Below are 21779 nucleotides of genomic sequence, written 5' to 3'. Positions count from 1 at the left end.
CCGGCTCTTTGCTAAAGTAGATATTTATTTAAGAAGTTGTGTTTTTCAAAAAGTCGTGCCATTTGCAGCGCTGAGCGAGTTTTATTTGGTAAATCAGATCTTTAAGTTGCACATCTCTGATTTATTACAACGTTTGTCAGATTCATCCAAATGGAATGATTTCATAACTTGATTATTACTGATTAAAGGGAAATTATTATTTTTGCAAACACATTTTCTTATTTAAAACTACATAAACTGACTTTATTGTTGGAGTTTGAATTACTTTCTGCACAAATAAAACTAAAGAAATTGTGAAATTTACAGAAATATGATGCAGAAAAACCCGGAGGAGAAATAAAAATGATAGAAAAATCCGTCCAGAGTTCGTCTTCATTCAGCTGCAGAAATCAATTATCCACTCTACATGGTAAACTCTATGGTTCAGAGCTGCTTTGTCCCTGAACAGAGGGGTGGGGGCTGCCTGGGGTCAGAGGTCAGCAGGGGGACATTGTGTCATTTTATTCAACATCTGCTGGTAAACAACGACTTTCTTCTCCCCGGAGACTCCGGAGGAAAACCTTTGACTGCTTTGTTTGATGAAGTGACCTCCGGCTCTGATTGGCTGAGCGGCAGCTAGCAGCTCGCTAACGGTAGCGACTCTTCCAGTTTATTTGCTGGTTGTTATGGAAACTGAGTGATGTGTGAATATCAGAGCCGTAATTCCTGCTGTTTTGGAGTTCAGCAGATTTCTGACTTTTAAAATGTGTAAAATGTTGAACTTTCTAACCTTTAAAGGGACAGTTTGACTTTCCATGATGTTTTAATGTTATTCATGCATCATGCATGTTTGAGAAATCGTAGCCTCGGCTCCTTCAGACTAGCCAGCAGCATTTAGCAAGCAGCCAGTGGAACTGCTGAGTTTATGGAGCTGCTGCTCAGAGCGACTCCAGTAAAAACGTTGCTAAAGGGTTAAAAGAGGAGCCATGTTGGGATGTCTGCCTGGAGGCGGAGCTTCAGAAAGAACAGGAGTTCTTAAAGAGACAGACAGCCAATTTCAAATCAGGAAGTCAAATTTTTTTAAAGTCAGATTTTATATGTATTTAGCATTTTTATAACAACTGAAGGAAACATACTGTAGTTACTGATTATGCTATAAAGTGTAATATGGAAAACACACAGTGTCCCTTTAAAACAAATAATTTTTAAGTGACGGGATCCGTTTAGTCGTGGAGAAAAATAAAAGAACTGAAACTGAACTGGGTTCAGAGCTGGAGGAGTCTGTCCAGGACGGCTCCTCCTGCAGGTGGCAGAACTTCAGGTGCGTCCTCGCTGATGTTCAGCATCCTGCGGATTCAAGGGCGCCGGCGCCTGCTTCAGCACGCTGAGACAATGGCTGGAATTAAGCAGCGATTATTTCATTTGATATCTATTAATCTTGTTGGAGCCATTGCTGATGTAATCCTGCGTGGAGCGCTTTCTGCTCGGGATGAAAGGATCACCGTCCCTTTAAAGATTAATCATCTCTCCTCCAGGACGACCACAGCTCCTGCCTTTCTTATTAAAATCCGAGCGCGACACTGCCAGGCGTTTTATCGGCCTCATAAAATATGCTGGGCAGCAGAAAAATTTCAGCCTGAAGTTTACGCACAGCAAAGCTCCAGTTAAGTTTTACTGTGGAGGAAGCAGAACCTGCTGGACCTTCAGCAGCAGATATATCCATTCAGAACCGGAGCTTCAGACACGGATTCACACCTTCAGTGTTTAAATCTTTCCTCAGATTCTCAGATTAAGATCTGAACTTTAACTCTGAAAAAACAAGAACTTGGTTTGTTGATGGTCGAGTTGTTCAGCCTTTAGCTCATTTACTGAAAGGTAAAATGCTTTTCTTGGAGTTAATGGTTTCACATTGAATTATTTCTTAATATTATTTACATAAATCAGTTTTGAAACTGATCTTTGATATGTTGTCAGAGGAAAAAGAAACAAGTTTGCAGTTTTGGACCAGAACCGTGTCCTGCCAGGTTGTTTTTGACGACCAGGAGCTTCGGTCCTGAATTTTAAACGATAAGAAAATTTGAATTTTACCATTTGTTTGAAGATTTTAGAATTAATTTGCATCAATAAATCAGGCAGTTTCCACTGAAAGAGGAGAACAGTGTGACCTTATGTGATGTTTAGTTTTTCTTAAGTGGTTGTTGTTTCTCTCACATTAAAATAACCGCCAGCTTTAAGGAGAATTTAAATATTTCAGTTTTGATCTTAGAGAATTGAACGTTTATAAGCAGATTTTTCCCTGTAAATTTGGCCAAATTACAGAGAAATGTACGGCGGGTTTTAGGGCCAGATGGACAGAATCTGCAACAATAGAGTCATAATATAAAGAGAATAAAGTTGTAGTGATGTAAATATGAATTTGTAACAATATGAGAAACCACATGTTAAGCTTTTCTCTCATTAAAATGACTTCCATCTTTATTTTGCTAATATTATGACTTTATTAAAACATCTCAGTCTAAGTTTGTCTCAGAGATGCAGCTGGTTTGACATCCTGGTTTTCCTGAATGCGATTTGTAGAACTGATGAGCAAAGTTTCCATTATTCAGACTCAGTTTGAACAGAGAAGTCAGTGAGCATGCTCAGTGTGAAATAAAGCCTCCGTCGTTCTGAAGTTCACAGGAATATAAATGTGATCACAGACATGTTTGTGCAGAGCGCTGCTGCCTGAGAAGAGAAATAAATCTGGAAGCGGCGACTTCGGCTCGCTGTCCGTTTGAAGGATGATGTGAAAAAATCCGCAGGAATGGAAATATGAGCCGAAACAAACTCTCAACACGCTGACAACATTCATCACACACACAATAATAATAACAGTAACACAATAAAATGTTTAAAAGTGAGTCCATTCTGTGTGACTGGGAGGAAAAAAGCTGAGAAAATGAGTAAAAATGACCTGAGTGGCTGAAATCCATCCTTACCTCCATCTGCACCTGAACTCCTCACTTCAGCTCTTAACTTTCAGCAGAGCCACGTCCAAATAATTCAAGTTTTCATGAGGCTGTCATGCTCACAGCGTTTGTTTCTGCCTGTCTAGTCAACTTGTTGGTTTATGTTTGAGAAAAGACGACAGCAGAGTGAAGATCTGTGACATGATGCAGTATTTAGATCATCCTCTCCACATGAGCTGGAGAAACCGAGACAAAGCTGCTTCTGCTTCCTAACTCCACTTAGCTTCGTCTTAGGAAGGTTAAAGCTTCGCTTCTCCTGTGTCAACAGCTTCATGTGTGTTTGTCTGCACACTAATTAAAACGTGAGCTGGAACAGAGAGGAAGCTTAGGACAGCATCTAAGATTGCTTTTATCCAGTTGACACCCAGAAAGCCTCAGTGCTACAGATTCCTGAAAATGGCCGAGTCCAGCTGACAAACAGAGAAACGCCTGTCTTTAGCGCCGCCGCGCCGAAAATACGCTGGAAAGAAACGTGTTAATTAGTCAACTCTGGGCTGCTGTGGAGGAGTCGCTCAAAGTTTTCCTGCTCTTTCCAACCCTGGATCCAAAAAACTAAACTAGCTGCTCTTAAATCATTAAAGTTGGAAAAGTTTACACACGTCCGATAAAGTTCTCACAGCTTTTCCTGACTGAAACACCGAGAGTCTGATCAATTACTGATCATTTTAGATCTGAGCTGCTTTACACGTTGATGCTGAACCTGGTTCCATTCATTCATTCATTCATTCATTCATTCATTCATTTTAAGTTCTTTAAAGAAGAAAACTGTTTGTGTCCAATCTGCTTGCTTGCTATGTTTCCTCATCTTTTTTCAATATGTAGATTTTTTTGTTTAAAATTCCTTGAAAATATTTTAAAGTAGCACCAAAGAATCAGTGATTTTGTTTGCAAAAGAAAAAATCACAAAAATAATCACAAAATCCTGGAAGGTAGAAATAATATTAGAGAAGAAAAAGAAAGCATTTTGCCACTGTAGCACAGCTATCTCCTGCAGGAAGTTGGAAAATAGCAACTTAAAAATATATTTATACATTAACCAAAGGTGTAATGTTTAAGGAGGGAGGTAAGGATGGAGCCCTTCTGATTTTTGGAATTTTGTGATTTACGCAAAATCAACAGATCTTTGCATTTTTCACACTGTTATATAATTGTGAATTTAATGCATATTTTTCACAAACATGGTCAAAACTTTTGGGTTTAGGTGATACTAACTCCAACCTGCAGGTGGCGGTATGTCTCAGCTTTACTTGATGTCAGATTATAGTCGGTAACAACAAGTCGCATTTACCATCAGATAAAAAGTGGAAATATTGTAAAATTCCTTGCAAATTTTTCTGAATTAACGCCACAAAACCAAAACGTTTTGATTGAGAGAAATCACAAAAACCATCATGAAACCCTGGATTGACTGATTAAATTACTAAGGATCCTCTATGTGTTGGAATAAAAGGGATTTTCACTTTGTCCAAAAATAAATTCAACGGTTTTAAGGTCATGAACAGATTTTATTTCAAGTAAAAATGTATTTTTCAGGATTATTTCCATCTGGGGGATGAATCCGTTCTTCTTCTTCTCCTCCGTGGAGTTTTTACTCTCCTCTCTTCTTCATGCCTCTCCAGGCGACGTCTTCTGCCTTATTATGAGATAACAGCAGAGTCATAAAACCACGTCCTGCTTTATTTCTGAGCGTGGCGTTGTTTGCTCTGAAGCGTCTGATTGCTCTCAGCTGTAAGGTCCTGTCATAATGAAATATGAAACCATCTCAGGGTGAGAAATGAGCTCCTGAGCTTCCTTATCTGCCTGCTGTACAATGCAGATATCACTTCTTATCAGGACTGGGGAGATTTTAGAGCAGGTTGGTGAATAAATAAATAGTGAGAACAGTCAGAATGTAAGCTGTTGATAGATGAATCCCTACCTTTCTAATGTTTTATGTAAAACTGGACCCAGTGAGGAAAATCGCAGCGATAGCAGCGGTTGTCATGGAGCATCAGGAGGTCAGAGGCTTTGTTTTTGTTCGTCGTCTCAAAACGTTTCTGACTTTAACCCTGAACCACATTTAACCTTTAGTACACAGATTTATTTAGACAAGAAATCTGAGTAATGGGAAAAATCGAACATTTTTCATTAAAGATCACAACAAAACCTTCCTTTAAAAGTTTGTTTGTGCTGTGAGCATTGATGAGCTTCGAGCCCCCGGTGAGGTTTTCCTGGTCCAGATTACTAATCTGGGTCGTCCTGTTTCTCCGCAGCGCTGTGTACGGAGGAGTGTGTCCACGGCCGGTGTGTTTCTCCGGATACCTGCCAGTGTGAGCCGGGCTGGGGGGGGCTGGACTGCTCCAGCGGTGAGTACGCCTCCAACACAAAAACTCACAACGCTGGAGACGCTTGGTTTTTCTCTTAAATGTACTTCCATCTTGTATGTGTGAATGTGTGAATATTCAGAGCAGATTTGCATTTAAAATGCGCCTTATTAAAGAATAGAAACAGCGAACAAGTAGGAATAAATAGCCGTGCAACAGAGGAGGAAATGTGCTTGGTATTTATTTCAGCAAGTGCAGAAACAAGCAAACTAAATTCAGCTTTGAGAAAGTAAAGTGAAAGGTTAAACAGTTAGAATATTAATATCAGGGTTGGGACTTTAACATGTTTTTTTCTATTAATTAATTACACAGATTTTAACACAATTGACAATTTTTTTTGTTTTTACATGTCCTGAGATGGAACTCTGTATTTATGTGTTTCTGGTACGTCCGTAAATCTGAGGCACAAACTCCATCTTATCCAAAGTCAGCTGTGGACGACCGAGCTTCTAAACGATCTGATTGGACGCTGGAAACCATTGTTGTTGTGTTCAAGTTGTGCTAAAAGCAGTTAGCATGTCAGCGAAGCAATTCAAGCATAAAGTAGCATCTCAATGCTAAACATGTAGCAGATAATGCTAATGTCAGAGTCCACTGTCCACATTTCTAAAGAAGCTCCATGAACGATCAGAGAAACTCTGGGAAGCTGAATGGCTAGAATAACATTCTGCTCTGATGGTTGAAGAGCAGATTATATCTCTGTTGATGAGCTCATATGTGTATTTATTCAATAATTTAGAAGAAAGTTATTGAAGAATCTATCCCTTTAACTTCACTACGTCGACCTAACAGCCTCTCAGCTGATTTCATATTCAGCAGCTTCTCTCAGCTCCGTTCTATTTGAACACATTTTGATAAATACAGCTTTAGTTTCTAACGTCTGTCTGCTGCTGATAAAACCCTCTGCAGGATTCAGACAGGAATCAAGCATTTTATACGCAGCCCTTGATGGAGAAGTTGAAACCACCTTCAACCCCTGAAACAGACCAATCAGTAACTCTGTGAAATGTTTTGTTTAGGCCACTTTGTGGCAAAATGTTGCTATTGATGTTATCTTGGAGCCGAATCAAGGCTGATTTGTCTCATTTCCTGTTTGTCTCCTCATTTCCTCTGCAGCTTCGGTGTAAATATGAGCTAAGGGTGTGTGTGTGTGTGTGTGTGTGTGTGTGTGTGTGTGTGTGTGCGTGCTTGTTTATGTGACTTTATGTGACCTGGCCCAGTATGTGCCTTCTGAGGACCAAAGGACCTCATGGGGACAAAAGCAAAATCATAACATTTCTAAAGTGGCCATATAAGAAATCTCAATCATGTTCAAAGGCCATGTATAGCTTCTGTTTTTATTTTATTTAGAAGTTCTTTATTATCTAAACGGCCTCATACTTTTTAGACATCTCAGTTTTTGCAATGTTTAGTTATTTGACAATGTAGAATGACAGCATCAATTTACATCAATAACTAACAGTAAGGCAAACGTATCAAATTGTCAACCAAACAGTTCATCCAGCAAATGTGAAGCACAAACTTTTTGTACTGCTTAACTTTCTAAAAATAATTTCGAAAATGTGTATTTTTGCAGCATTTATGAAACAGCATCATAACTTTATTAACTAATTTTCAAAAAACAACATCACTTTAGCAAAAAAGCAATAACTGTACCCAGTGTTTTTGTTTCTTTTATCTCAGAGAGAATGCTTCTTCACTTAGCTAATTTATTAGTGAATCATATCAACAGTAAAGGTCAAGTGTGCCATGTTCAGGCTGTTTCAAGGATATCACAATCCACCAAGTAAAACAAGTCACAATTTTCTGGGGGTTTTGGCAGCTGAAGCACCAAATACGCTGCAGTGTTCTCAATCCAACTCGTTACGGTGCGCAGAAACATGTCTGCATGCCTATCACAGTAACGAATTTAGCTGGACGATAAATTAGACCAGAAGTTATTGTTGTTTTGAGACCATTTTCAAGTAATATAATGGTATGGGCATAATAATGCAAGAACACATTCTCAAAAATCAATAAACATTCAATCCTGATGGACATTTAATACAGGAACAACAAATAAAATAAATTATGAAGTCTTAAATTGTTCGTAAAAAAAAATAACGAGTTGAAGACTTTTGTCATCCAGTTTTTGATAGAAAGAGAAAAGAAAGAGAAAAACAATAAATCATGAAAATGGAAATTATTGAGCTCATTTTAATTGATTATGCAACTAATTGATTTATTGCACATTAGACAGGGCTACATGTTTGCTAATGCATCTTTTTTCTCAGGGTAATTTAGCTCTGCAGACTCCACCAAACAGAGAATAAACTCCCCTTCAGAGAATACTTTGCCATATCCTGTAATTTTGTAGGGTTTAGCAAAGCTGGTCCTGACTTCTGTGTCCCTGGAAGAGTGGAGCTTTTTAAAAATGTTGCTGTCTTGGTTTCACTAGCTTTCCTCTGAAGCTCATCCTGCTCCACATCAGTCAAATTCTTGTACTTCTCTCATGTTTCATCTCATGGTTGCGGGTGAAATTGTAATCTTTAAACACTGTTATATGTTCTCCACACTAAGCACAGCTATACGCTCGATTTCAGCAGAGAAACATTAAGAAATCTATGCCTTGTAGAAAACTCTGCATTCTGCATCAGCTTTTTTATTTTTTAACATTAGACATATTTAAATGCTAAACTAACTTCTTGAAAGGTATTCAACACATTTGATGAGGCACATCAGCAAATTTGCCTCAGGAAATGGGGTCTATTGTTTTCTTAATAAACAGTTATGTTATTAAGAAAGCAATAGTGGCCTTCAAAATAAAAGTCCTATCATTATATTTTGTGCACCTATAAAAAACAGAGATAGAAGTTATCAATTGAGTTAATCTGAAGGTGATCTCACCGATTAATTGATAAGCGACATTTTTCTTAAAAACCTGACTTTTTTCTTGTTTTAAGAAGGTCGACTGTCTTTCCATAACATGAAGGGATTATTTTTATTTTGTGTCTATTAAATACTAACTGAATAAACTAACAATTTTCTTTTGGTTTTTTTTCATATTAAGTTTAGATATATTTATAAAATACAATGAAACAGTAACCTCCTCAGTTGCTGAATTGAGAAATAAAAGATGAGAAAAATAAAATATGTGAAGCACTTAATCCTCATGAACAGAGGAATATTCATGCAGGAAGAGCGCAGACTTTATCAACTACAAAGCACATCGGTAATTTTTGGAGTTTGTCGAGTGTTTATATTTCTAATAAGAACCGCATGAAGAGAATTTATCATCCCACTTTCCCATTCTAATATGACTGCCATCTTAATTTCTGTATCAACTGGGTTTACTTATGGATGACCAGTGGCGCCCTCTGTGGGATGGCGGCCAAACTACAACAGTAGAAGAAGATCTAAGTGGAAGTTATAAGTTAATCTATTGAAATAATTTTGATCTAATAAACCATTAATCTACAATCGTAAGTAAATTAATTGTTTACATCCTTCGTAGTGGAATTTTTGTGCTACAAACTGGTAGCTAAATTGTGTTTTGGTTAAAATTACACTGGAAGTGGTTGGGGTTTTAAATGCTGTATCTAAACCGAAGAGAACGTGTGTGTGTGTGTGTGTGTGTGTGTGTGTGTGTGTGTGTGTGTGTGTGTGTGGGTGTGTGTGTAGGCGTGTGTGTGTGTATAGGTGTGTATGTGTGTTTGTTAAAGAGGGATTTGGGGTCCATCGGCTCTTAATGAGCCCCCTTCAGCGCCTGCTCCCCGTCTTTGTTTATCTGTTTTTATTGTCCCTGCTGGGCTGCAGCAGAGGTTAGGTAAATCCTCACCGAGGCGAACGATGAAGTATTGATTGGCCACAAAGTCCCAGTTAGAGAGAAGAAAAAGAAACCAAACACTCAGGATGACGTTAAGTTTCCATCTCCATCTGTGGTTGTTTATTTTATCTTAACACTGTCATCTGTTCCTCAGGTAAATCTGCAGGTGGGAAACATTTTTATCTGTTTCCCGCCTGCAGGAAAATCTCTTCAGTTGTGCAGTGAGAGCGAATCTTTCCTCTGACACAGACGTCGAGTTTCGCTGATTTTCAGATGTTCTAGGAGACGGTTCCTGTGGTCACGTTTGGTCTGTACTGCCGCTTTAACTCGGGATGAGAGCCGCCGCCTTCATGATGTTTGCTATATTTCTTAAATTTAGCTGTAATATGTGTTGATAAAGGCCTAATGTGTCGGTACTGCAGACCGGCTGGTTGGAAACATGAAGCAGGTGTGATGAGTTAGTGGAGCAGCCAGGGATTCATCGATCAGCGCTTTTTAATCACACCTGATGAACATCGGTATCTATAAACAAAATAAAGCTGTGGAAGTTCACTTTCTAAGTGTGGAGTAAAAGTTTTCAGAACAAACTTCATAATTTGATATTTTTCAAGGTTACAGTTGAACTGAGGTAAGTTTTTCAGAGGTCAGCTGGGATCTGAAGCCACTCTGACTTCCTGTTTGGATTTTTCTATCTAGAAGACGGAAAACATTCCAGCTGTCAGGAAAAATCGCCCACAGAAACCGTCAGAAATCCCAGTCTGTTGTTCTGTCATTGCCTGCCTTGTGAGCCATGAAGGCCTTCGAAGTTTTCAGCTAACAGGAATCACCTCAAAATTACGTTTCCTGTCCATCAAACTGTGGAGTCCTAAACTTCAAATTTCTAAAACAAAACCATCTGGATGGAAGGAAAACAAACTGTCCTGTAGCTGAAATTCTGCCTTTTGTCTGGACCTGTTTGTGGAAGCATTAGAGGTCATTTTTACATAATTAAATGTCATTTAATTTGATTGTTTAGTTACGTGTGTGACAGACGACGGCTAACCATAAGTAATATATAAAAAATTTGTTAAAATACTTATGTTAGCTACAAGGCTAATGTTAGCATGAGGGCTATCGCTAGCTTGCTGTTTTCCTCAGAGCAGGAAGCAGCGTCTCTGGACCCAGAGAACCGTCACCCAGTGGAACACGGACGGGTCAGTTCTCCAGATGTTTGGTGGAAAAGCAGGAACCATCAGAACCATCACCATCAGAGTCCCAGCAGCCAGACTCTGATGGTGGGAGGTTGCATCATGGTGTGGGCTTGGGTCATCTGCCTGCAGGCCGGACTCCTCCTCATAGGGAAACATGTCGAATTTGGAAACTATAAATGGGACAATGAACTTGGACATGATTATTAACTCACTGAGGCCCAGAAAACTCTTGATGGAGAGGTTTGGTCTCTAGTTGGAGAAGTTTGGTCTTTGGATGGACGGAGATGTTTGGGCTCAGTTTTGGACCCTGGATGGATGTAGAGGTTTGGCTTCTGGTTTGGTCTCTGGTTGGTTGGAGTTTGTTCCTCTAATTGGAGCGCTGTGGAGGTTTGGTGAAGCTCGAGAACTCAGCAGCTGAAATCTTGATGGTTTGTCAGACATTAAACTCCGTTAGAAGGTTGAGAGCTCTCAATGCCCTGCTGCTCTTTTATTAGCACAGCTTTAAAGTCCGCACAGGTTTCCATTTGTTGTCATGGAAACAGACGTCTCAGCAGTTTACTCTAACATGCCTTTCTGCTGATCGGCTGCTCTGTTTGGTTGTTTTTCCTTTAATGGATGAAACTTGACAGTCTGGGATGGAAAAAGGAAAAATGTGATTATTCATCCTGATAAAGAGCAACAGGAGGCTGAACCTGTTCAGCCATCAGGACCTGCAGGGAAACAAGAGGATGCAGCAGCAGCAGCATCTCCCTTTGCTTCCTCTACGTCTCATTGATGCAGGTGGAAAAACAGAAAATATTCCCTGAACAGAAGGAATCTAAAATCCTGCATGGATGTTTCTGTTCGGCTGACTTTTCCAGTTTACCTCCAAAGTGTTGGGAAAATCCAGTTAAGGTCCGGCTGTGGATCGCTTCGCTCCTTATCGCCGCGCCACAGCGCAGCTCTGAGCTGCAGAGTGATGGATCTGCAGCTCTTCATCTCTCCTGGCATGTGTGTGTTCCTTCATGCTGTCACTTCCTTCAGCAGGAGAACACATCAGTCTGCAGGAAACGCTTTCCCAGCGGCCCAGAGTTTGTTTCAGTCTCCTAACTTCTGCTTCATGCCGCCACCTCTGGCCCTGCAGGATTTTATTGCGTTGCATCATCAGCTTGCTTTGCTTCGACTGTGACGGAGATAAAAAACGTCTCATGTTTGTGGGAGCGGCAGCAGAAAGCAGACTGATGCAGAAAATCTTCAGAAATGCAACATGGCGACACATCTATGCTCATTTTCCACTGATCTGTTTTAAAAGATTTGATCCCTGAAATGACTGTTGAACATGAACCAGTTCATCATTTTATCATTCAAGCACATAAACAGACTCCCTGTTGCTTCATTTTTACCTTTTTATTAATAACAAACTAATTTATTTATAAATAAATGAATTAGATAAAATAATTAAATATATAAATAATACAGTTAAAATTATAATTATAATAGTAGTTAATTAACATAACAAATTCAACCATATTAAATCATAATCATATTATATTATAAGAAATAATATATGGTGCTGAACATTATATATTACAATGTTAAAGAATATAAATATATGACTATTTTACATTAAATGATTGAATTATAAAATGTAAATATTAAAATAATTCAATAATAAAATAAAAACAATCATGATATATTTATTATATATTGTTCATTTTATGTATATGTAACTATATTAATCAATTAAATTATATATAAAAAATAGGTCATAACATTTTATTGTAATATATAATATATTACATAGTATATGTTGGTGTTTATAAAATTAGAAAAACTAAATATAAATATGCAATATTAGCTATTTACTAAATAATTAAATTATAACATTTAACAATACCTGTTTGCTTATTATATATTGTAACAAATTATAAAAATAATTTGTTACAAACTGCAACCCTTGAAATGAACTTCTGGGGATTAAATGTCTTCTTTGTAATAAGTTAAAATGTAATTTTAAAAAGCCTCTTTATGGCTTTCCTGTTGTTTTTAAATACTTGTTATGATTAATAACAGTTTTCTCTTTATATTAAAAGTCAACGCGTCATTTCCTGATTGCTTAATGAACTTTAAAATGTGCTTTGCGGCAGCTGCATCGTTGTCATCCTCCCAGATTAAAGCCGTTCCTCCTGCATCACCAAACATTTGTTCATGAAACGCAGCAGATAAAGAAGCTCCAGGAGGGAAAAGCTGCAGCTTTGCAAGGTGAAACACTTTAAAGAAGCCTGGAGTAAAGCGAGGCGACAGGTTGGAGACGTACGTGACAGGATTCCTGAGTCGTCTATCCCCGGCGGTGCGGGGCAGCGCCTCGGCGCTCTGAATGGGATGGGAAGGTCATCCCTCCTCTGGGAGACAAAAAGAAGCCAATTCCACCTGCAGCAAGCAATTGACTCTGGGAGGCATGAAGTAAGCCCCGGCAGGAGCTGAAAAGGAGCAGCGGCCCTTCATGAAGATTACCTCCTGTATCAATTAGACGCCGGCGCTCGCTCGCCTTCCTTAGTTAGTGTTTTTATCCGGGAGGTCACAGAGTTCAAGGGCTTCAGCCGGAGCGCCGGGCCCCCCGGGACGCGCCGGTGTTTTACATTTCCCTGCAGTGAAGTCAGAGCAGAAAGTTAAACTGATGGAGTTAATTAGCAGCTGAGAGGAGACGAAGCGCCTGATACTCGTGTCTTCATGTCTCTTCTGCTGATATTCAGGTCCAGAGCTGAAGATCGGGAGCTGATGAGTTATGAGTCCTTTCTGCTGCTCCGTCTGATCGAAACGCTCTGCGTTTTTCATCTGCGGTCTCCTGACTGTTCTTTAGATTGTTGCTGTTTGTTTACATCCTGTTTTCCAGGGATTTTCCTCGTTGTTGCTGTCAGAGTAAATATGCAACCATAAAACTTCCTCCTGCCAGTCAATCCAGGCTGGACTCACTAAGGCTGCATCAGTCCAACCAGCCATGTCCAGTCGGCTTTCACCCGACTCCAGTCCGCTTTAACCCGACTCCAGTTCACTTTGACCCGACTCCAGTTCGCTTTGACCCGACTCCGGTCCGCTTTAACCCGACTCCAGTCCGCTTTGACCCGACTCCAGTCCGCTTTCACCCGACTCCGGTCCGCTTTAACCCGACTCCAGTCCGCTTTGACCCGACTCCGGTCCTCTTTAACCCGACTCCGGTCCGCTTTAACCCGAATCCGGTCCTTTTTAACCAGACTGTGGTCCGCTTTGACCCGACTCCGGTCCGCTTTGACCCGACTCCGGTCCTCTTTAACCCGACTCCAGTCCGCTTTGACCCGAATCCGGTCCTCTTTGACCCGACTCTGGTCCTCTTTAACCCGACTCCAGTCCGCTTTGACTCGAATCCGGTCCTCTTTAACCCGACTCCAGTCCGCTTTAACCCGACTCTGGTCCGCTTTAACCCAACTCCAGTCCGCTTTGACCCGACTCCAGTCCGCTTTAACCCGAATCCGGTCCTTTTTAACCAGACTGTGGTCCGCTTTGACCCGACTCCGGTCCTCTTTAACCCGACTCCAGTCCGCTTTGACCCGACTCCGGTCCTCTTTAACCCGACTCCGGTCCGCTTTAACCCGAATCCGGTCCTTTTTAACCAGACTGTGGTCCGCTTTGACCCGACTCCGGTCCGCTTTGACCCGACTCCGGTCCTCTTTAACCCGACTCCAGTCCGCTTTGACCCGAATCCGGTCCTCTTTGACCCGACTCTGGTCCTCTTTAACCCGACTCCAGTCCGCTTTGACTCGAATCCGGTCCTCTTTAACCCGTCTCCGGTCCTCTTTAACCCGACTCCAGTCCGCTTTGACCCGAATCCGGTCCTCTTTAACCCGACTCCGGTCCGCTTTAACCCGAATCCGGTCCGCTTTAACCCAACTCCGGTCCGTTTTAACCCGACTACAGTCTATTTATATAGGACTGTATATATTTATTTATTTAATAACTTAACAGTTAAAAGGGGTTTGAATTTAAAATGTTGCTTATTTTGTTGATTAAGATGTGATTAATTCATGTTTAGTGGAGTCAGACCTGGTTTATGTTACCTCTTCCTGCTATCACAGCCTTCATTAGCTGCAGCTCTCCGGTTTGTAAATCGTCCCTGCTGATGTTTCCTTCTGTCTTGTGTCTTAAATCAGGGAGTCAGCATTCCTCCCAGACCCTGTGCCGACCCCCCAGCCTGGCCCGGTTCTGGCTGGGAGGTTAATGAGAGTCAGTGGAAACCTTTTCACCTCCTTCTCTGTTGCTCTCACTGGACATAAAACTTTCAGCAACGACTGGAAAATCCTCTCCTCAGAGCGGCGAGGTCTCCTTCTCTGAAGCGAGTTTTAATTGTCTCGTTAAGACGCTGTGAGACGCTCCGCCATCGAACATCCAACTGAACCCAAAGATGTTTTTATCTCATTGTTTTTGTTGGTGTAATCTGGACTCTTCCTCCCCGCCTCTTCATCGCTGCTCATTAACACAAACGTCATTAGGTAGACAGGACCTGTTGCCTGCGTTGGATGGGTGAAACGGCGAGGTCAGCCACCATTATCCGGATCCTCCGCTGGGTTCTGTCCCTTCCTGGACCCACTCAGAGGAAACTGACTTGTTTATGCCAGACTGAAAGTTTCACTGCCATGCAGAGTTTTAGGATGTTTCCCTCCTGATAGTCCAGTAGACTCAGTTCTATTAGGACTAAAACATTTAACATCTCCAGCTGCTGTGGTTCTCTTCCTCTCTGCTCTGAGTCAAACCAACCTGTTCCCCTCCTGGCCTGTGGGGGCGCTGCACCAAGAACCACTGAAGGAAACGACACAAAAACCTCTGAAGTCACTGAGAGCAACTTCCTTCTTCACCAGATGGAAACAAGATGGAGGCGTCAGATTTTAGCGGTGGGAGGATTTCTCTTTAAATTGGCTAAAGACCAGAAGTCATTTCTGCTGCTAGAGCTAAGCTAGCATGTTAGCTTTAGTTGTATTTACCCAGAATGCCCTGCGCTGTAGTCCACTTCCTGCTTGTGGAGCAGTCTCTGGTCCGCTTGGCGTTCACATTCAAACCGAAGCAGAGTTCACTTCAACCAAACCCAGACCGAGGTCTGGAGGACCAGAGGTCAGCGGTCGGTTAGCATTCACACCTCACCAACTGAACCAGACTTTGACTAGGTAGATGGACTGGAGTTGGGTTAAGGCAAACTGGACGGGTCTGGTGGGAATGATGCTCCCAGTATTGTAGCTTTGTATCTTGTTTCTGTGGAGTAGCTCCATCTGTAGCGTTAGCATCTCAGCGTCTATCAGTGTCGCTTTAAAGCTGACCTATTTTCTGCCTTTGACAGGTTGTTATAGATCTATCAGAGTTAGAAAGTATGTTCATTAGATTCTATGCACAAAATCATTCTTATATAATGATATTTCAGTCAGTTCAGTTCTTCCTGTGTTGAGCTCCTGTTTTAGGGCTTCTGTCACTTTAAATCCAAACAAGCTACGGCTGGCCACGCCCCCAACTCAATGTTTACACTCACACATGAAAATGGCAGCAAACAGATGCACAATTATACAACCAGACATATTTGAAAAGCATAAGTGGAGTCTCCTGCACAACCAACCAGAATGCAGTAAATGGTTTCTGGATGGTGAGTCAACAACAAAACTCTTGTCTTTTCCAGCAGCCATTGTACAGAGCACACATTGTTGCTAGGTAACAGGCTAAGCTTGCTGATTTGTGACGTTACATTCCAGAGGTTTTTGAAACTTCTCATTTTCCAGACACCAAAAAACCTGAACTCACTGCCTAAAAACGGCTGGGTGTTTTTTTGTGCTGTTTTTAGAAGCAGCAGAAACACAAATGGAAGAATAAAAACGTGACAAAGTGAATTATGCAGAATAATTTAACTTTAATGAACGGACCAGGACCTCTCGGCGTCCCTGCTGGCAGGTTCTGGTCTGTCCAGACTGACCCGGACTCAGCATCCCTGATCATCCAGAACCTGCAGAACATCCAGCTCTGGGTTTATCCTGCTGCCAAGTCCAATTACTGCCTGCAGCTGCATCAGCATGCTCCCTCCTTCACCCCCCCTCTGTGTCTGCTCAAAATTAATTTACCAACAAAACTTTTTAATCAAATTTCACCGCAGTCTCCGAAAGACACCAGCTCTGTTTCCGTGGCGACGGGCGGCCGGCCGCTGCCGGGAGGCCGGGTTCTTCCTGCTGGGCCGGAGAAAAACGAGCCTTCAGCGTTTCCTGCCGGTCGGCTGAATTACAGAACCTGAAATGTCACTGCGGGTGTTTGGAGGATTTTCTGCGGCTTCTCGTTCGGAAATGGTTTTGATTGCAGAGCAACTGAAGCGTTTTGGCCCAAATGTCAGAATCTTTTCTGATCATTTAGATGAAAATTTCAGACTGAAGCTGAGAGGAACTTCATCTTGTTTATTATTTCTGCTGGAGTCGGGCGACTTCAGAAAGGTCAGAGGACCGTTTCAGTCCCGACTTCCTTCAGAGGCTTCAGCGGCGACCTCTGACCTCTCTCTCCTCAGCAGCAGGAGCTAATCAGAGGTCAGCCAGCAGCAGCACACCTCAGCGTCTAACCGGCAGCAGCACCAAACCAGGAATCAGCCAAACTCTGATGACATCACATCAGGCTGCCTGGCTGCGTCCATTTACACTTTTATTGTTAAATTTGTCCTTTCCAATATTTTTTGGGAAGCAGCTCAGAGTTAAAACGTTTGTTTGTCCTCAGCAGCAGCTGAAAGCTGCAGCCTCACATGGATGAACTTTGACCTCCTCTGCTTTACTGAATGTATTTAATTCAGACACATTGGAGGGTTTCTGGCAGGAACTGCATGTTTAAGGTCACGCCACAGTTAGATTCAGACTTCCAAGCTCAGGCTTTGACTAGGCCACACCTAAAGGTCCCAAACTGATGGTTGGAGTCTCTGAAGGGAATGACGCCCTCTTTAGGCCTACTTCCTGCTGTCAGGCAGGTTCTGCTGAAATTATGGCCGAGACGTGAACATTGATGTTGATTAATTTATTACATGGATATTAACATGAGTTTAACATAATTATTCACTTTTTAATGCTTGTTGGGGTTTTTCAGGCTGGAACTTTTGTGTTCCTGTGTTTCTGGTACGCCTGTAAATCTGATGCACATTGCTATGGAAACGCTTCTCTGGCATTAATTTCTGCTTCTAAATAATCTGATTGGACGCTGGAAAACATTATCGTTGTGTTTAAGCTGAGCTAAAAGGAGTTAGCCTGTCAGCGAAGCTATGCTAGCCTAAAATAGCATCTCAATGCTAAACATGTAGCAGCTAATGCTAATGTGAGCGCCCACATTTCTACAGATGAATAATCAGGAGTTCCTGCAACTCTGGGAAGATGAATGGATAGAATAAGACTTCTCTCCGTTCCGAACTGAGCTTCCAAAATGGTTTTTGAATTGAAAATGTTTCATATTTTGTTGATTAAAATTCGACCAAACAACAAACCGAGAAAACAAACTGTTGTTTTCCTATCAAACTCTTCTTCCTCCATCAATCTTCAGCATCTCAGAGGAAGAGGAGTGAGGAAGAGGAGTGAGGAAGGGCTGCCTCATCACCTCAGAAACCTTTTCATTACCCGTCCTCCTCCTGCTGCTGGGGAGCCCAAACTCATGACGGACACGCCATTAAGGAAACTAACGAGTCGACCACTCGGCGCTCGCTCCTCTTCCTCCTCTCCTTCCTCTTCCTCTCCGTTTCTTCCTGATTAATTTCCAGAGAGGCTTGTTTACGGCCTTTCAGCTGAAGAGGCCTCCTCTCCTCTCCTCTCCTCTCCTCTCCTCTCCTCTCCTCTCCTCTCCTCTCCTCTCCTCTCCTCTCCTCTCCTCTCCTCTCCTCTCCTCTCCTCTCCTCTCCTCTCCTCTTCTTTCCTCTCCTCTCCTCTCTGACTTTGAAAATGGACTGGAATTATTCATCAGCCTTCTTTCTCCACTTTACATTTTCTGGGAGAAGAAGAGCGTAAAAAATGGCCGCCACCCTGGTTTCTTTCTTCCTTTCTTTCCGTGTTCTTCTCCTGCGGTCGTTTTACACTTGAAGCGGTCTTGACCTCGGTGAAGGGCCGGTGTGAGAGCCGCTCTGTTGTCTGCTGCCGATGCCCTGAAGCCGGACGGAGCCACTCCAGCCGTGGAATTACGATGACACTCGACTGACCCTTTTATGGAGCGGCTGTCCTGCAGGACGAGACGCGCTCAGAAACAGAATGAGAGCAAAAGCTTCCCTTCGGATTCAGCTGAAAGCAAAGTTCAGCAGAATTACAGCTGAACGCAGAGCGGCTCGCTGCTTTTATGGATTTATTCAGCAGGTCCGTCTGCTTTTAGCTGTTTGACTTTAAAGATTTAAAGCAGCTTTTATTTCAGCTCTGAAAATAATCTGCTTGAACTTGATTACTGAAGTACAGAAAATTTAACTACCAGATCACTGGAAATAAATTCAGGATAAATCTTTTTAAAGATAAAGTTTCTCATTATAAAGAAATGCAAAAGTGGTGAAACGAGAACGTTTCTCATAACGAGAACAAGAAAACTTTCTGACAACATGCAAAACTCATCAGTAGGAGAAAGTTTTTCATTAAAATGAGAAAACCTGGTTGCAATAAGATACAAAACCTGCTAAAAAAAAGAACCTTTCGGTAACTAGAAGCCAAACTCAAACAGAGGAAGGGAGCTGACAGGAAGTAGGCACTCTTTCAAAGTAAAAGCCTCCATCTTCCCATCTACTCTGACAGACTCCCTCCCCGCAGCATGATGCTGCCTCCACCGTGTTGTTCTGTAGGGATTACGATGTTTTTCTCTCTGCTGGTTTCAGTTCATCAGTTCCGGCTCTGAGACGTTTCCTGATAAACATTCAATCCAGTCTTTCTTGGTTTTAATTAGTTCAGTGTTTTTAATATTTTTTCTCGTCTGTAGATTCTTTGATCATTTTTTCTCCTCAGAGATTCTTCCGGTTTCCTTTGTTCTGTTTTTAAATCATTTTATGATCCAGAGGTTTCTTAGGAAAATGGTGGAAACAGAAACTGCGTTAAATCTTCTTCATCCTCCTCCTCCTCTGACCGGCTGGATGACACCATCAGGCGTCACCTCTGCAGACTCTCCGGGCGGGTCGGTGGGAGGACAGCCTCACGCCAGCAGCCATTAGACCTGATCTCAGATTTATGCTCCAAGTTTGCGTAAAAAGAGATCATTAAAATGTAATTACCCAAGAAGAAAGCGCGGGCCGTACGCGTCCGGCGCGCGCACTGATACCATTAAGTGATGAAGTGAAAGCTTGTCTCATCTCATGCATCATCCCACACCAAAGTTGTTGACGAGCGCTAATGGCGGCAATTATTTAGCGCCAGAAAACACGCAGCGTCCTGAAGCGGCGGCTGCCCGCAGACCTGAGCATTGATTAACGCGCGGCCACTTCCCCCGCTTATTATCTGGACATGAAAATGGCCTCATTAACAGGAAAACCTCCATCACACACACACACACACACACACACACACACCCACACACGCACACACACACACACACGCACACCCACACACACACACACACACACCCCCACACACACACACACACCCACACACGCACACACACACACACACACACACACACGTCAGTGTCACAGTAAACTGACGCCTCACTCCAGGCCTGGCAGTGGGGGAAGTGTGTCATCCATCCCGGCTGTCCGGCGGCGCGGCGCGGCCATCGACCGTCCGGCTGAAATATGCTGCCTCTAATTACAATTATTAATTGGAAAAAGGAAATCAATGGCTGTGAATTAAACAGCAGCCTGCTTGTTTGCATGTGGGTCATCTGTCTCCTAATAACTCAGCTGCGTTGACACGGTTACCTCCAGCGCCCCGCCCCCACCTGCTGCTGCTTCATTGTTGACTCATTTGTCAGCAGCGGGACTTCCTGTAAAGTGGAGCTGGAAATTTAAAAACCATGGAAAAATGCAACAAAAGGACAATTTTGATTATAACTCAGCAAAATGAAGCGTCCATAAATAATTTTAATGTTTATGAGTCTCATTTCCTGTCGAGATCAGCAACGAGAGCTAATCACTAAGGATTCATTTAATTATTAATCTACTAAATGCTTTTTCTTCTAATTAACTAAATTATAACGATTGACAAAGAAATACACTAAACATTAAAAATAATAGAATAGAATTAGAATAGAATTCAACTTTATTGTCATTGCACTGTCACAAGTACAAGCAACGAGATGTAGTTTGCATCTATCCAGAAGTGCTGATAATGATAATTAACTGAGTTTCTTGGAAATTTTGCAGCTTAATTTTTCTTTTTATCCTTCAGCTTCAAACTGGAAGAGAAAATGTGCAAAAATCTCCAGATTTATATCTAAGAGAATCTTTATTTTTCTCTGTTTTATGTATTTGCAGGTTAAGCTGCTGCATAAAACTGAAAATGAACAAATGAGTTTGATTCCAGCTCCACTGCTTATTAATATCAGGAGAATCAAGAAAAGATGAAAAAACGTTAACATTTTTCATCATTTAACTTTAAAAATCGTATTTCACTCAGTCACTTCCCGATGCCTGACTTGTTCTCTTGTCTTTCTCATTTTGAATACACTAACAGGGTTTGTGTTACATTATTTTCTGTCCCATGGAAACAGGAAGTCCAGACGTAAAGTTTCTAAACACTCTAAAGATGTCGGTGTTAGATTCCACTGCTGCATTAAAAGGTGGATTTATTTGACTCATTTTAATCCTGTGCATCTACAGGATGTTTTATGTGTTTGTGGGATCCAGATGTTCACACATCTGTAAGTAAACTGAAGCTAAACTCTAATAAAGAGCCGATGTTTCATTCTTCCGTCTGTCCCTAAAACAGAGCAGCTGGTCGAACAACCTGAGGAACATTAAAGGAAAAAGGAAAAAATATCTTCATTGCACATGAATATTGATAATAGAAGAAGAGCGAACATGAAAGACGTGCGGAGACGCGGCCTTTTAGAGGCCGGGGACGGAGCAGCGTTAATGGTGCTGCAGGGAGCCAACAGGAAGCTTTAAAGAAACATAATGAATCAATAAGTGCAGGAATAAAAGACATGCATGTAAGAGCAGGAGGACAACCTGAACAATGGCAGCAAAAGTGCAGGTGGAACAAAAAGCTCTAATGCTCAACTTCCAGTCGGTGATTTTAACTCCGTTTTGAAACAATGACGCAGCGGAGACGTTCAGACGTTAATGTTGCTTAATGCTTCATTCAGACGTTTCAGCAGAGGCCATCAGCCTGAAATGAGGCTGGACGCTTTGCAAACTTTAATCAAATCTGGGAAACTTCATTAGCAGTTCTGCTGAGGTTCTGCTCTAACTGGAGGGAAACCTGAACATTGTTCATTTTCACCGCCGCCGTTCGCTTTTTATACAGAATTC

At 41.8% G+C, this 21779-nt stretch overlaps 1 protein-coding gene across 3 annotated transcripts in view; it reads left to right on the top strand.

Moving 5' to 3' along the window:
• LOC116719203 (multiple epidermal growth factor-like domains protein 11) overlaps nt 1-21779 on the top strand; it is a 99276-nt gene that overhangs the window by 29800 nt on the left and 47697 nt on the right. For all 3 annotated transcript variants that reach the window (XM_032561660.1, XM_032561659.1, XM_032561661.1), the window contains exon 5: nt 5240-5332. In XM_032561660.1, the coding sequence (XP_032417551.1) occupies nt 5240-5332 (93 nt within the window). The remainder of the gene's footprint in view (nt 1-5239; nt 5333-21779) is intronic.

Source organism: Xiphophorus hellerii, chromosome 4, assembly GCF_003331165.1.
Source record: "Xiphophorus hellerii strain 12219 chromosome 4, Xiphophorus_hellerii-4.1, whole genome shotgun sequence".
Lineage (NCBI taxonomy): Eukaryota > Metazoa > Chordata > Actinopteri > Cyprinodontiformes > Poeciliidae > Xiphophorus > Xiphophorus hellerii.
This window is presented reverse-complemented; position numbering and strand designations above follow the sequence as displayed.